This window comes from Podarcis cretensis, assembly GCF_951804945.1.
Source record: "Podarcis cretensis genome assembly, chromosome: 16".
In the NCBI taxonomy this organism is placed as follows: domain Eukaryota; kingdom Metazoa; phylum Chordata; class Lepidosauria; order Squamata; family Lacertidae; genus Podarcis; species Podarcis cretensis.
The window spans coordinates 23,013,195-23,029,236 of NC_137186.1; the positions used below are offsets into that span (position 1 = coordinate 23,013,195).

Consider the following 16,042-nt stretch of genomic DNA (forward strand, 5'->3'; position numbering starts at 1 on the left):
CCTCACAGAATTCTGGGAGCTGTTGTTTGCTAAGGTTGCTGAGAGTTTTTAGGAGACACCTCCATTCCCCTCCCAGAGCTACGATTCCCAGAGTTCCTTGGAAAGTGGGACTGATTCTTAAACCATTCTGGGAATTGTAGCTCCGTGAGGGAAAGAGGGGGAGGTCTCCCCACAACTCTCCGCACCAATAATAATAATAATAATAATAATAATAATAATAATAATAATAATTTATTTATACCCCGCCCATCTGGCTGGATTAGCAAACCATGACTCCCAGACTCCTTTGGAAGCCATGACTGTTTAAAGTGATGCTTCCAGTGCAGAGTACGAATGTGGCCTCTCTGAGTCTTCCTAGGCAGAAAGAGAAGCAGAGAATAAAAGCCAGAGACACCAAATGCGAGGAAGGGAATGACAGGAGGGAGCAGCAGAGAGGAAAGAGCCTCCCCCCCCCACCCCTTTCCCAGCGCTGCCCCAGAGGCTCCAATTATTCTCAGAGAATCTGCAGAGCTGCCACCTGGTTGCCGTGGCAACACAAGGCCGCTCTCCTCTGGCCAAAGCTGACACATTGCTCCTGGGTGCGCCTGCCGCTCAGGCGAGGTGTCTGGGCAACCGCGGGCGACGTCAGCTTCTGCCACCCTGAGCACCAGAGCAGGGGAGGCAGAGAGCACCCAACTCCACCGCGCAGGAATCATGTGCAGCGGTCTCTTTCGCGACTTGGATGGGCTGCTATTCAGAGGCCTCTTCTTCCCTGTTTTGTTGTTTATGTCAACACTGGCCGGCTGGACAAAGATGGGGAGGAGAGTAGAGGGTGATTGTGTGGGGCTCTGACAGACAGATAGATAGACAGGCTGACTCTTTAACCTGAAAACCCCAGTGCTAGTCCTACTCAGAGTAAGCCCAACGAAATGAATGGACCAAAGTTAGACATGCCTGCTAATTCCAGTGGGTTCTGAGTAGGGATAGCGTTGGATAAAAATGGCAATCCAAAATGCTCTCTCTGTGTTTGTGTGTGTGTCTGTGTGCGCGCAAATACATATACACACACACACACACACACACTGTCAGTGCTTTTCTTCTTCGCTTTATTGGCCGAGGGAGCCGGCGTACAGCTTCCGCGTCACCCCGTCGCGGGGATTCGAACTGCCAACCTTCTGATCGGCAAGTCCTAGGCTCTGTGGTTTAACCCACAGTGCCACCCGCATCCCTAATATTCATTATAGGTAAAATAAAATAAAAAGGGGGAAGTGGCAAATACTTTTCAGCTACTTACCCTGGTGGGATGGAAGCCCGAGTACTCAAGATGGCCACTCGCTGCGTACCGGGCCGGTTCAGGTTGTTTTGGCCAGGGAGCTGGGTGTGGCTGGGCGCGCTCTGGCTCCGGGAAAAAGTGGCCACTTGCATCCCGTTGCCGGAACGGACCTGCTCGATCTTGCCCGTCCCGCTGGCTTGCACCGTGCCCAGCGACCACATCGCCGTTCCGTTGAACGTATTGCTCTGCCGGACGGCCAGCGATCCGTTCCCATTCCCGGAATACACCTTCCTGCGCTGGGAGGCCAGGATGGCGTTGGAGGCTGCCCGGGTGCTGTTGACCAACAGGCACTGCTGGCACGAACAAGGGTGCCCAGAATTGGTCCCCACGGGCCAAGATTGGGACTTGGGGATGGAGCCGATGGTGAGAGGATAAGCCAAGTCCATGCGCCTCCTTAGACGGCGTTTCCTCTGCGTCTGGCGGTTCACCTGAGACATGCTGTTGAAGTAGATCAGGTAGCAAAACCCCAGTGAGGACAGGTCCAGCCACGGGTGCTGCTTCTCGTACGCGTTCTGGATGGTGATGCAGATGTCCATGTCGTACGGAGTCCAGGAGTTGTTGTCGTTTTCCCATTCCCACACAACCCCCTTGCCGGGGGCAGAGGAGGGGTCGTAAAAGTTCCTTCGCACTGGGCGCATTGTCCCTGGGAGAGAACAAAGGAGAAAGAAGGGATGGATCAGAGGTGGGGAATCGCAGTTTCATGTTACGTATACAGTGGTACCTCGGGTTAAGAACTTAATTTGTTCTGGAGGTCCATTCTTAACCTGAAACTATTCTTAACCTGAGGTACCACTTTAGCTAATGGGGTCTCCCACTGCCTCCATGCCGCCACCACCACCGCCGCGCGATTTCTGTTCTCATCCTGAAGCAAAGTTCTTAACCCGAGGTACTATTTCTGGGTTAGCGGAGTCTGTAACCTGAAGCGTCTTTAACCCCAGATACCACTGTACAGTCAAACCTCAGTTGTCGAACATAATCCGTTCTGGAAGCCCATTCAGCTTCCAAAATGTTCGACAGCCGAGGCACAGCTTCCAATTGCTTGCAGGAGATTCCTGCACTCAAGCAGAAGCCGTGTTGGACAATTGACTTCCGAAAAACGTTCGAAAACTGGAGCATTTACTTCCAGGTTTTCAGCATTTGGGAGCCGAAACATTCCAAAACGGAGGCGTTTGGGAGCCGAGGTTTGACAGTATGTAAAATAAATCTTGATGATATGCAAAGTAGCAGAGTAGCTTACAGCTAGGAACCTAAATAACTCCTAGGTGACTGATAGCTTCTTTGTAAAGACTACAGTGTCCAGATTCTTCATATTCCAAGGAACTTTATTTTCATAAACATATAACTAAGAAGAATATTACTCTATTTTTCCAGGGGGAGTCTCGGATTTACAGAAGCCGTCGTGGTTTCTGATTTGATCCTGGAATGTCCTGCTTTTCCTTAGGATGCCCCTATTTTCACCTGAGAAATTTTGGAGGGTATGGAGTTATGTGGCCCCAGAGCCAAGGAGATAAATAACTATACAACCTTTAGAAGACATTTGAAGGCAGCCCTATACTGTATAGGAAAGTTTTTTCAGTGTTTAATGTTTAATTATGTTTTTATATATGTTGGAAGTTGCCCAGAGTGGCTGGAGCAACCCAATCTGATGGGTGAAGTATTATTATTGTTATTGTTATTGTTATTGTTATTGTTATTGTTATTGTTATTGTTATTGTTATTAACATTCCTATTTTCATCAGAGAAATGTTGGAGAGTGTGCACCTGCCTTTTACACTTCACTCTGACTGGTAGATTTTTTTGGGTTCTAGTTTTGTTTTGTTTTTTAAGCCATCTTGGAAACAGCATTGTCTTATCAGAGCAGCTGGTAAAGGTGCAAGCTGAACCATATTACTATGGGGATTTAAGATTCCTGTTGAACCTGAGACCTACATTCTGCATGAAAATCAAATGCTCCTCTACCAATCTATGGCTCTACCTAGGCCATGATGATGGGGCTTGAAAACTATTGACCTGGGAGAAATGTTGGAGGGTATGCAACTGTAGTTTCATCTTATTTCCTTGCATTGATTGTAGATCCACAGCCCCCTTTCCCCCCTCCCTTCTTGCTAGCAAGGGAGGTCTTGCTAGGGCTGCTTTTAACACCTTCCCGTTTTCTGGCAATGCATTCTGGGCATATCTTTGCTACCTGCATCACTCACTCCCAGAGTTGCTGGCACTGTGGTGCTAAGGCAAGCACTAATTGTGCTGCGTCAGGTTCCACCCATCCCAAATGTCCTCCCTTCTCAACACAAGCTGCTCAGCCAATTTGGACCGGGCCGCATTTAGTCACACGATTATGCTCCGCAGCCCAGCCTGCGGTCCAGCCCAGCCATTGTTCTTGCTCAGTTTCCCCCTCGATGATCAGGAAGCCCTCCTGACAGCCCGGGGCAAGTCTGAGCCTTCCTGTTCACCTATTCCATGGACCCAACAGACTCAGGAGTAGTCTCTGCTTTCTCTCTGGATGTTCCCACACACACACACACACACACACACACACACACACACCCCGTTTGATCCCTTTTCCGTTTTATATCTGACACCACTAAGCAGATTCCATCTGAGGCCACAGCTGGAGTTTTTTCTTTTTCTGTTAGGGAAAGAATTTTTCCTTCTCCTCTTTTCACCCTGTGAACAGAGCTAACAGGCTTGGGAAAAGGGAAGTTGCAGTTCAGATAAAGGTCAGATATGGCAGGATTAATTGATTTCAGAAAAGGTGCTGGGCAGCCCCATTTCATGAGCCATATAAAGGTAAAGGTAAAGGGACCCCTGACTGTTAGGTCCAGTCGTAGCTGACTCTGGGGTTGTAGTGCTCATCTCACTTTATTGGCCGAGGGAGCCGGCGTACAGCTTCCGGGTCATGTGGCCAGCATGGCTAAGCCGCTTCTGGCAAACCAGAGCAGCGCATTGAAACGTCATTTACCTTCCCGCCAGAGCGGTACCTATTTATCTACTTGCACTTTGAGGTGCTTTCGAACTGCTAGGTTGGCAGGAGCAGGGACCGAGCAACAGGAGCTCACCCTGTTGCGGGGATTCGAACCACCAACCTTCTGATCAGCAAGTCTATACCTGCACACATATACTGGACACAGGCCTATCTGGAGACAGTGATGGGCAACTGGGAGGGGGGAGGTGGATTCTTTCAGGAATATGATCCAGATTGATGGGAGGCAATAACTGGACCATTTTCTTCCAGGCACTTGGACCTGAATGCGACAGCAGCTCTCTCCAGTTGTGACTGAGAGCCTATGTGGCCTAGTGGTTAGAGCGTTGAGGACCCAAGTTCAAATCTTCACTCAGCCCACTGGGAGACTTGGGTCAGACACCATCTATCTGCCTAACCAACCTCACAGGGTTGTTGTGAGGGCAAAATGGTTGAGTGGCAAGAACCAGGTATGCCAGCTTGAGCTCCTCAGAGAAAAGATGGGTTAGAAATGTAATAGTACAGTGGTACCTCTGGTTAAGTACTTAATTCGTTCCAGAGGTCCGTTCTTAACCTGAAACGGTTCTTAACCTGAAGCACCATGTAATAGGGCACCAACACACACAAAAACACACACACATACAGAGCCAGCCCTCCTTGCCCAGCTTATCTCGTCTCTCCCTTCTGCATGCTGATGCTGCAGCCAGAACAGCAGGCTGTGTGCGCAATCAATAATTATGTTTGAAGTGTTACGTTAACTATGCATCCCTCCCCGGAGACTCATAAAGCTAAACGGCCGTACGCCAGCGGTTTCCGTGGTGTTTGCTTTCAGCGAGGGCCGGCTTGGCAGGGCTCCTGGCGCTCTTGCCTTGCAGCACTGCTGAAGAGGAAGCCGCCCGCCAGCAAAAAGCGGTGCACCGAGTGTCTTCCTGGAACAGGCCGCAAGGGGCACCAGCAAGTCCTCCTCACTGCCTCCCCTTTTGGCCTGGCTTGTGAGTGCAGGAAGGTGCCTTCTACATACCCTCCAAGTATCCTTATTTTCCAGGGATGGTCCTGGAATAGCCCTATCTCCTCCTTGAATTTGTCTAATCTTCTTTTAAAGCCATCCACGTTGGGGGACATCACTTCCTCCTGTGGAAGTGAGTTCCATAGTTTAACTACATGTTGCATGAAGAAGGGCTTTGTTTTATCAGTCCTGAATCTTCCAACATTCAGCTTCCTTGGACATCCAGAAGTTCTAGGGCTATGAGAGAGGGAGAAAAACAGACCCTCCAAGTGTCCCTATTTTCCAGGGATGTCCCTGATTTAGAGAAGCCGTCCCGGTTTCTGATTTGATTCCGGAATGTCCCGCTTTTCCTTAGGATGTCCCTATAGTTAAATCTATGGTTTTCCCAGTAGTGATGTATGGAAGTGAGAGCTGGACCATAAAGAAGGCTGATTGCCGAAGAATTGATGCTTTTGAATTATGGTGCTGGAGGAGACTCTTGAGAGTCCCATGGACTGCAAGAAGATCAAACCTCTCCATTCTGAAGGAAATCAGCCCTGAGTGCTCACTGGAAGGACAGATCCTGAAGCTGAGGCTCCAATACTTTGGCCACCTCATGAGAAGAGAAGACTCCCTGGAAAAGACCCTGATGTTGGGAAAGATGGAGGGCACAAGGAGAAGGGGATGACAGAGGACGAGATGGTTGGACAGTGTTCTTGAAGCTACGAACATGAGTTTGACAAAACTGCGGGAGGCAGTGGAAGACAGAAGTGCCTGGCGTGCTCTGGTCCATGGGGTCACGAAGAGTCGGACACGACTAAATGACTAAACAACAATATTTTCATTGGAGAAATGTTGGAGGGTATGGAGTTATCCAATCCCCGAGCCATCTGAAGGCAATCCTGTATAGGGAAGTTTTTTAAAATGTTTAATGTTTTATTATGTTTTTATATGTGTTGGAAGCTGCCCAGAGTGGCTGGGCCAACCCAATAAGATGTGTGGGGTATAAATAGTAAAAAATATCATTATGGAATGGGAATATCCCTCTATAAGAATGTTAAGGTCTCAAAAGTAGATAAATACTCATAAATGCACACATATCTAAATATATGAACCATGTGACTGAAATAGCATGGGAGAACAATCCTGAAGCCATTTTGACTCTCCCAATGACCCCAAATATTCCTCTACAGTAAGGGAGGCAAACGGGGAAAGCCTTCCCATTGTCTTTTTGCTTGCAAATCCTGTCTTAAGGGTGTATTTGTGTATGAATAGGGTGAGCCTATGACCTGGGACCCAGGAACTAAAATATTAACCATCACAAAAGAATGCCTAGGCTGCCCGGGTAATGCAATCAGTGACCATTATCAGGTATCCTGGCAGACAGGATTTCTGCTGTAGACCGCCTCCTTCTGTGATGTATGTATGATGTTTTGGAGATGATGGTTTTGGGCTACAGGGTGAACAATTTCAAAAGTCTGTATAAGGGCTTGCACACCATTGTTCTCGGTTCTCCTCCCTCCTGTGTGTGGTGAGTGGGGACCCTGTTGCAACAGTTCCTTGAATAAAGATCAGGCTTACTAGCCGCTTTGCTTCTCAATATACTCTGGTTGGCCTCTGTTATTTTCTCCTACTGACAGGGAACCCACTTAAGGCCTCGTATACGGGCTCCGGAATACCCCATAAGGAAAAGGGAGCAGTTTTTCTTATAACATCCTATTTTCATTGGAGAAATGTTGGAGGGCATGGTAGATTGATTTGACTGCGATGGCTTTTGTAAATGCAGGGGCTGTCCTGGGAAATCGGGACATCTGGAGGGTCTAGGACGGTTTTCTCACATGCTCTCAAGCAATCCTCCTCCACAGAGTCCTTGTGAAGGAAACAAAATCACTGGTGTTGCTGACACATGGAACTGAGTTTGCCTCGTTTTTGCTAGCTGGCCTCATTTTGTTGTTGACATAACCTGGGTCTGAGTCATCACTGGCCTTGCTAACAGAAAGTCTGCCGTGAGCCTTTCCTGTTCACGACTGCCAAGCCTATCGTTCCGTGAGAATAAGTTTGCTTAAAAACCAGTAAATCTTTGGCGAGGCATTTGTGCAAATGCCACCGTTCTGTGGTCAAATGTAATAAATCACTATGAACGCTAATAGCATTGATATAGGACTTTGAGATGCACATTGGCATGTGTTGCATCTTAAAAACATTTTCAACAACCCTGCAAGGTAGACCAGTGTGATTATTAATCAATCAATCAATCAATCAATCAATCAATGTTTATTACGGTCCAGAGACTCAACAAATTGTTACAAAGCAATGCACAATTCAGATAGCCTACCTCCAGGTTAAACAAGCATTTTGTTCAGACTTAAAGACAGACTTATTATCCCTATTTGCAGATAAAAGATGGGGGGTTAGGCTGAGAAGAAGCAGTTTGATTCAGGGCCCACCTAGGCCATGTTCACACCACACATTTGAAGTGCTGTGATACCACTTTAACCCGCCATGGCTTCCCCCGTAGAATACTGGGAGCTGTAATTTGGTAAAGGTGCTGAGATTTATTAGGGGGTCCCTTATTCCTCTCACAGACCTAGAAAGTTCTCTGGGAAGAGGGGTTCATTGTTAAATCACTCTGGGAATTGGGAGCCACAAACTGATGGGGAGAACGGAATTTAAGATTGGAAGAATAGAAAAAGTAGAGAAACTAAAATGGGCAGATCTACCCATTGTTAGCTACAGCTCAGATATGGAGCTGTATGCATGCAGACAGTTGCAGGTTCAACCCCCAGTATCTCCAGGTAGGACTAGGAAAAGACTATTGTCTGAAACCCTGGAGAGCTGCTGCTAGTCAATATAGAGATTAGCGAACTAGATGGACCAAAGGTCTGACTCAGAATAATGCAGCTTCCTAGAGCCTAGGACTTGCCGATCAGAAGGTTGGCAGTTCGAATCCCCACAACGGGGTGAGCTCCCATTGCTTGGTTCCAGCTCCTGCCAACCTAGCAGTTAGAAAGCACGTCAAAGTGCAAGTAGATAAATAGGTACTGCTCCGGCGGGAAGGTAAACGGCGTTTCCGTGCGCTGCTCTGGTTCGCCAGAAGCGGCTTAGTCATGCTGGCCACATGACCCGGAAGCTGTATGCGGGCTCCCTCGGCCAATAAAGCGAGAAGAGCGCCGCAACCCCAGAGTCGGTCATGACTGGACCTAAAGGTCAGGGGTCCCTTTACCTTTACCTATGCTCCTATTTAATTCACCCTTTATTCAGAACACTGAGGACTAGAATCTTGCTCTCACCATAGCTCAGTGGGCAGAGCATCAGCTTGAATCCAAGAAGTCCCTGGCTTCTCCAGATAGAGGCTGGATCTACACTGATGAGAAACGCTATAAAAACATAGTTCTCAATGCAATTTACCATTGGTAATGTATCGCTGCTCTGCAGCGCCCTCTGGTGCCACATTTTTATAACACATTTTTAAATTTATAACTGAGACAAGGGTCACTGGAAAACACCCTCTGTCTGAAACCCTGGTGAGACACTGCCAATCAGTGTAGACAATACTGAGCTAGATGGGCCAGGGTTTGACTGCCTAGAAGGTGGCTTCTTATGTCCCTAGGTCTTAAGGGAAGGCCATTGCTCAGAGATAGAGCATCTGCCTTGCATGCAGAAGGTCCTGGGTTCAATCCCATATGCAGGTAGAGCTGTGAATGTCCCCTAACTGAAACCCTGGAGAGCTGCTGCCAGTCAGTGCAGGAAATACTGGGCTGGAAGGACCACTAAGGCAGTTTTCAATGTTCCTAACAGATGTTCTGTACAGTGGTACCTCAGGTTAAGTACTTAATTCATTCCGGAGGTCTGTTCTTAACCTGAAACTGTTCTTAACCTGAAGCACCACTTTAGCTAATGGGGCCTCCTGCTGTTGCCGCTGTGCCACCATTTCTGTTCCTATCCTGAAGCAAAGTTCTTAACCTGAAGCACTATTTCTGGGTTAGCAGAGTCTGTAACCTGAAGCGTATGTAACCTGAAGCGTATGTAACCCGAGGTACCACTGTACCTCAGTGGCAGAGCGCCTACTTTGCATGTGGAATTATTTGCAAATTATAAATAATTTCATAAGCTGTGTGTCTTTGTTTCTCAATCTGACCCTTTAACACGGTTTTGCATGTACTGTATCGTGGCATCTTATGCATTGTGACTTGCTGTTATTTTTACTGATTACAGTTTAGTAGCTATTTATTGTACTTGTTAAGAGTGAATTCCTGATTAATTTTTATATGCTGATATTTCGAGAGTTAATTCCATTGTGTACCATTATCTTCATTACTTTATTTGATGTAAGTTGTTTGTTTTAAAGCTACGGTTCATTATGATTATTATTCATTTTGTACTGGGTCGGATTATTATGAGCTGCGTGAGCTTTGACGTATATTTTGCTGCTGCAAACCACGTTGCGTACAGTAATATAGAAAGGGGGCATACAAATTAAAAGAGAAATGGGGGGGAGGTGGAGAGTAAAAGTCTGGGAGCCTGCTGGTAGTTTTGTTTGCTCAATGTCTCCTTCCACTTCTCTGTTTTGCCCTAAACAATGGAAGCAGCGAGCTGGCATTTGAAAAAGGTGCTTTTCCCCACACTGTTGGCAACAAAAAAAGCGCCAGTCTTATTGCTTGGGGGGCGGGTTATCACAAAGCTCAGCTCACATAAACAACCTCCTCCTGGCCTGAACATTGCTCTGGTCCACCTCCGCACAACTCGGTGTCCACATCCCCGCAAAAAAGCTCTCCCTGCCCATTTGTCCAGCCCGAATAATTACCATAATTATGGCAATTAATCAGCTGCCTTCTGAGCCTGCCTAGCACAAGGGGAGGAATTGAATCAGGCAGTAGCGCATTTTGCTGAGATAGCGCTACTCAGGAGGAAGAGGAGGAGGAGGAAGACCAGGGAAGCCAGATGGCCTACGAGGCAAACACTGCTGCATCGAGGCCACCGGGAGGGATGCTTCGGCCTGGAGGTGACCCTTGTAACCAGATTATTCATCATCACAAGGTTTTTCATGGACAATTCTTTCAGGCCACATTCTGGAGCAAGTAGGTGCTTACAGTCAAGGTTACGGTGGGTGAAAATGTGCCAGAAACAGTTATGGAATTCAGATACCTCCACTCTCTTTCATTTTTTTTTAAAAAGCAAGTTTCTAGTCCTTATGGATTGCAAAAGTATGCCTGAAAGAGACCGTGACTGGCCCAAGGACACCCAGTGAGCATTTCATGGTTGTGTGCCTGGGGCAACCTAGTCAGATAGGTGGGACACTACTACTACTACTAATAATAATAATAAATTGAACCCTGGTCTCCCAGATCCAGCACTCTAAACCACTACACAAACGCTGGCTCTTGTTGTTTTTCAGGCCACAAACAATGCACAATTAATGCCATTCTTTTTACATTGTTTGGGCAGTTACTTTACACTGAAATGAGCTCAGGTGGCGATAGATATGTAAGGAATTACTTAAAGGTAAAGGTAAAGGTACCCCTGCCCGTACGGGCCAGTCTTGCCAGACTCTAGGGTTGTGCGCTCATCTCACTCTATAGGCCGGGAGCCAGCGCTGTCCGCAGACACTTCCGGGTCACGTGGCCAGCGTGACAAGCTGCATCTGGCGAGCCAGCGCAGCACACAGAAACGCCGTTTACCTTCCCGCTGGTAAGCGGTCCCTATTTATCTACTTGCACCCGGGGGTGCTTTCGAACTGCTAGGTTGGCAGGTGCTGGGACCGAGCAGCGGGAGCGCACCCCGCCGCGGGGATTCGAACCGCCGATCATGCAATCGGCAATTCCTAGGCGCTGAGGTTTTACCCACAGCGCCACCCGCGTCCCTAAGGAATTACTTAGGTCATGTTAAATAGCAGCCAAAACAGTCATACCTCTTGTTACGTTCAGTTCAGGTTACATTCTTTCAGGATATGTCCCGCAGTGACCTGGAAGTAACGGAACGGGTTACTTCCGGGTTTCGCCGCTCGCGCATGCGCAGATGCTCAAAATGACGTCACGCACATGCGCAGAAGTGGCGAATCGCGACCTGCGTACAAACAGATGCGGGTTGCATTCTGCTCATGTTGCGAACGGGGCTCCGGAATGGATCCCGTTCGCAACCAGAGGTACCACTGTATAGTCATTGGCAGAAAGTGAATTGCAGCAAAAGGGAAACAGTGCTGATTTTGACAAGCACAGGTCTTCGGAGAAATTGCTGCCTTCTTACATCCCTCAGTTAAAAGTGGGCTCCACATCTGAAGGCCAAAGACAACTCATCTAGCCTACCCTATAAGGTTGTTGTGAAGATGAATATGGCAGTGGCCAGCAAATAACCATGTTATGTCACCTTCAACTCCTTAAAGGGATATAAATGTAATGAATAGAAGTTAACACATTTCTAGAGGGTTGGGCTTTGGTGTCCTCAATAGCTCTCTGTGTTTAGTCGTAATCAGCAAAGCAGAATAAAATTATGTCAAACAATTCATTTGCATAGGTCACAGACTGCAGTGGATTAGCAAAATCTCTTCAGCACGTTTGCAGGAGCTTTCCCAAAAGATTAATGTTATGGCCTGCTTCGCTTGTTCACTGCAACGTTTTAAACTATTTTATAAATTTATTTGTTGTTGGTTTTTTTAAAAAAACAAAATCAGCTGTTTTAAGTCCTTTGTTGGTGTTCTGGGGTGGGGGAACGGGAGAATGGCTCAGATTCGTGCTCTAAAAGAAATAAAGGAATGAACCAAGTGCAGAACCCTTATTTCAAGGAGAGAGATATGATTTTGCCAGTTTGCTCTCTCCCCCCCCCCCCCCGCTTTGCCCCCATCTTTAGTTGTCCTCTTTTTTGTCAGTCGGTGCAGACAGTATCGAGGCAGATGGTGAGCCTCTTCCCATGTTCGTCCAGTTGCTTTCAAGGGCAGGACTGCAAAAGGGGATGGAAATTGTGGGGAAGGAGATTTTGGCTAAACATTAGACAAAACCTCCTAATGACAAAGGGCGTTTTTTGGACTGCGGAACTGCCTGCCTCAGGATGTGTTGGGGCTCTCCTTCCCTGCACACCTTTTGAGCAAAGGCTGGATGACCTCCTTTCAGGGAGACGTTGTAATTCTGCATCCCGCATTGCAGTTCCTGCGTAGAGCAAGGTGTGTGGGGATGGGGGTGGACTAGGTGACTTTTGTCAGCCCCCTTCGGGCTCTAAAATCCTGTGATCTCCCTTTGGAACTTGAGCTCAGGGTGGAATCCAAAGAACATCAGGTTGAAAACAAGCCCTTGGCAGCTTCCTCCGGTGACCCAGGCCTCCCAGCCAAGCTCAGGGGGAGCGTGCCAGCAGCCCCTGCAATATTGGCAGCGGAGGCGATGCAGCACTCAGGTGCCCGCTTGCAACTCTCCTCGCACCAGATGCGTTCCCTGCCGTGCCGGCAGCCGCATGCAGAGAGCCTCTCTGCTCCTCAGCCTCGCCCTCAGCTCAAATATCCTGTCCTAAAAGTTGGTGGAGAGGGAGGGCACCGTATCCCCTTCCCACGGCTCCAAATAAGTTTCGGGTTTCTTTTTTTGAAGGGAGCCCCCAAACTTCTGAATTTCTTTCTTTCATCGCAGTTGAGATTCCTGCATTTCAGGGGGTTGGGCTGGGTGACCCTCAAGGTCCCTTCCAATTCTATGATTCTATGAAATCCTGATCAATACTGTTTTTTGCTTTGGACATTTTCGCTCTCCTTTTCCCCTCCAAGGAGTTCAAGGCATGCTCCTTTATTTCATCACCACAACCACCCTGTGAGGTACCAACTGGTCTAAGGTTCTCCAGTGGCTGGCAGGGGGTGGGTGGGATCTGAACCCAGGTCTCTGCAGTTGTAGTCTGATGCATTGACTACTGCACAACACTACCACAACGCTGGCTGATAAGAATGCTACCGGTGATGTTGCCATTCAGTCCTTTGTGAGGCTGATTTTAGCTAAGGCTCTAATTAGAGGCACATTTACCTGGGAGTAAGTCCCACAATGAACCCACTGTCCTCGTCGGAGGCAGTAATACCAGTTGCTAGAAGCCACAGGAGGTGAGAGTGCTTTCATGCTTGGGGCCTCCCAGAGGCAAAATATTAACTCAGCACACTGAACAACGCCCTGTCAAACTGCCAGAGCATTTCTCCAACTTTAAACCCCATTGATTTCTCGCTAAACTCTAGTAAGGCAGAGAAAAAGAGGGCAGATGAGGGCAATTGCCGCATCAACTTCACATCTGCACCAAGCACTTAATGCACATCTAGTCACACTGTTTTCCCCAAAGAATTCTGGGAACTGTAGTCCCCCCGGAGTTATCGTCCCCAGCACCCATAACAAACTACAGTTCCCAGGATTCTTTAGGGGAAGCTTTGAACTTTAAAGGTTTGGTGTGGACATAACCATAGTTTTGCAAGGGCAGCTGGGAGGCTTCTATTGACAGGATTGTGCAGTCTGGGATCTTCAAGATCAGGGATCTAAAGCATGGATAAGCAAACTAAGGCCCGGGGGCTGAATCCAGCCCAATCGCCTTCTAAATCCGAGCAGCGGACAGTCCGGGAATCAGCATGTTTTTACATGAGTAGAATGTGTCCTTTTATTTAAAGTGCATCTCTGGGTTATTTGTGGGGCCTGCCAGGTGTTTTTACAGGAGTAGAATGTGTGCTTTTATTTAAAATGCATCTCTGGGTTATTTGTGGGGCATGGGAATTCGTTCATTCCCCCCCCCACCCCATATAGTCCGGCCCCCCACAAGGTCTGAGGGACAGTGGACCAGCACCCTGCTGAAAAAGTTTGGTGACCCCCGACCTAAAGCTTCAGCCCCGCAGGAAGAGAATGCTTCGATATTCAGCCCTGGAGACTCTTCCCAGGCCACACCCTATCCACAGGCCACACCCACCCAAGCCACACCCACTCACCCAAGCCACACCTCCACATCAGTCCTCAGAAGCAACTCTGGCTGCACTGGATAGGAAGAATTTTGTCTAGTCCAGGGTTTCCCAAACTTGGGCCTCCAGCTGTTTTTGGGACTACGATTCCCATCATCCCTGACCTCTGGTCCTGCTAGTTTGGGATGATGGGAGTTGTAGTCCAAAAACAGCTGGAGGCCCAAGTTTGGGAAACCCTGTTCTAGTCCAACTCCCTGCATGCTAAATCCTAAATAGTGCTTAGGGTTTGCAGTTTACAGGAACCTAACAGCTTTTTAAATATTATTTATGTATTTATTACATTTTGCTGCTCACATCTTAACCATTTCTCCTTTTTTTCCATGCCTGGCCACCTAGCCCAAAAGCTTTTGCAACAGCTCTGCATGCTTTAAGAGAAGCCGCACAAAAAACACAATTACAGCAGTCGTCTGAAAATGATGCGTAAAATGCATTACCCTCATCCCAAACAGCAGAGTGAACTCATTTGTCCAAATTTTAAAACCAGTCCAAGATGTTATGAGCCAGGAAGGAATACTGCAGATCAGAAAAGAAAGCTGGCTGCTTTTCCTTCACAAGTGGCCAAGTTCCAAATTGCAGCAAAATGGAAAAATAAAAAGTTCCAACTGCCCAAGTGTGGGAGCTCCGTTCAAGCAGAATTTCCTTCCTTCTGGAACAGCACTGGGGAACCTGTGGCCCTCCTAATGTTGCCTGACTACAACTCCCAGCATCCCCTGGCTGTTGGGCCATACTGGCTGGTGCTGATGGGAGTTGGAGTCCAACAGCATCTGCAGCTCCCCAAGTCCCCCACGCTTGTCTTAGACCAGCCTTTCCCACGCTGGGTCCTCCAAATATTTTGGAATCCAACTCCCATCAGCTGAAGTCCAAAAGATCTGGAGAGCCTCAGCTACTGACAGTATAGCTCAGTTTATTAGAGTGGGGCACTGATAATGCCAAGGTTGCAGGTTTGATCCCCGGAAGGGACACCTGCATATTCCTGCATTGTAGGAATGATGAGCCTCAGGGTTCCTTCCAACTCAACCATTCTTTGAGGCTGCTTTAGACAAATTTGGCCATTTCCCCACCAAAGACTATAAGAAGAGCCCTGCTGGATCAGGCCAATGGCAAACTCCTGACATTAGCTAGGGGTGGGTAGAAGAAAAATCAGGTTCTTAAGAAGATAAGAGTCTGGCTGGAATCAGGCTAGTGGTCCATCTAGTCTAGGATCCTGTTCTCTTAGTGGCCAACCAGATACTTCTGCAAAGCCTGAAAACATGGTCCATGATGCACAACAGCCATTCTCCCCTTCCTGTGGTCTCCAGCAACTGGTATTCAGAAGCATAATGCCTCCAACGAGGGAGGTAGAACATAACCATGGGAGCAATTACCAACAGTAGAAGAATGGCGACAGAAGATAATGGAATATGTAAAGGTAAAGGGACCCCTAACCATTAGGTCCAGTCGTGACCGACTCTGGGGTTGTGGCACTCATCTCGCTTTATTGGCCGAGGGAGCCGGCGTACAGCTTCCGGGTCATGTGGCCAGCATGACTAAGCCGCTTCTGGCGAACCAAAGCAGTGCATGGAAACACCGTTTACCTTCCCGCCAGAGCGGTACCTATTTATCTACTTGCACTTTGACGTGCTTTTGAACTGCTAGGTGGGCAGGAGCAGGGACCGAGCAACGGGAGCTCACCCCGTCACGGGGATTCGAACTGCCGACCTTCTGATTGGCAAGTCCTAGGCTCTGTGGTTTAACCCACAGCACCACCTGCACCCCTAATGGAATATGTGGAAATAGCCAAATTAACAGGGAAAATTTGACAACAGGGCAAGGAAACATTTCAAAAAGAATGGG

At 48.0% G+C, this 16,042-nt stretch overlaps 1 protein-coding gene across 2 annotated transcripts in view; it reads right to left on the bottom strand.

The window, feature by feature from the left end:
- The window catches only part of DTX1 (deltex E3 ubiquitin ligase 1), a 53,394-nt gene that overhangs the window by 20,793 nt on the left and 16,559 nt on the right, over positions 1-16,042 (bottom strand). For both annotated transcript variants that reach the window (XM_079956760.1, XM_079956761.1), the window contains exon 3: positions 1,274-1,955. In XM_079956760.1, coding sequence (XP_079812886.1) covers positions 1,274-1,955 — 682 coding nt within the window. The remainder of the gene's footprint in view (positions 1-1,273; positions 1,956-16,042) is intronic.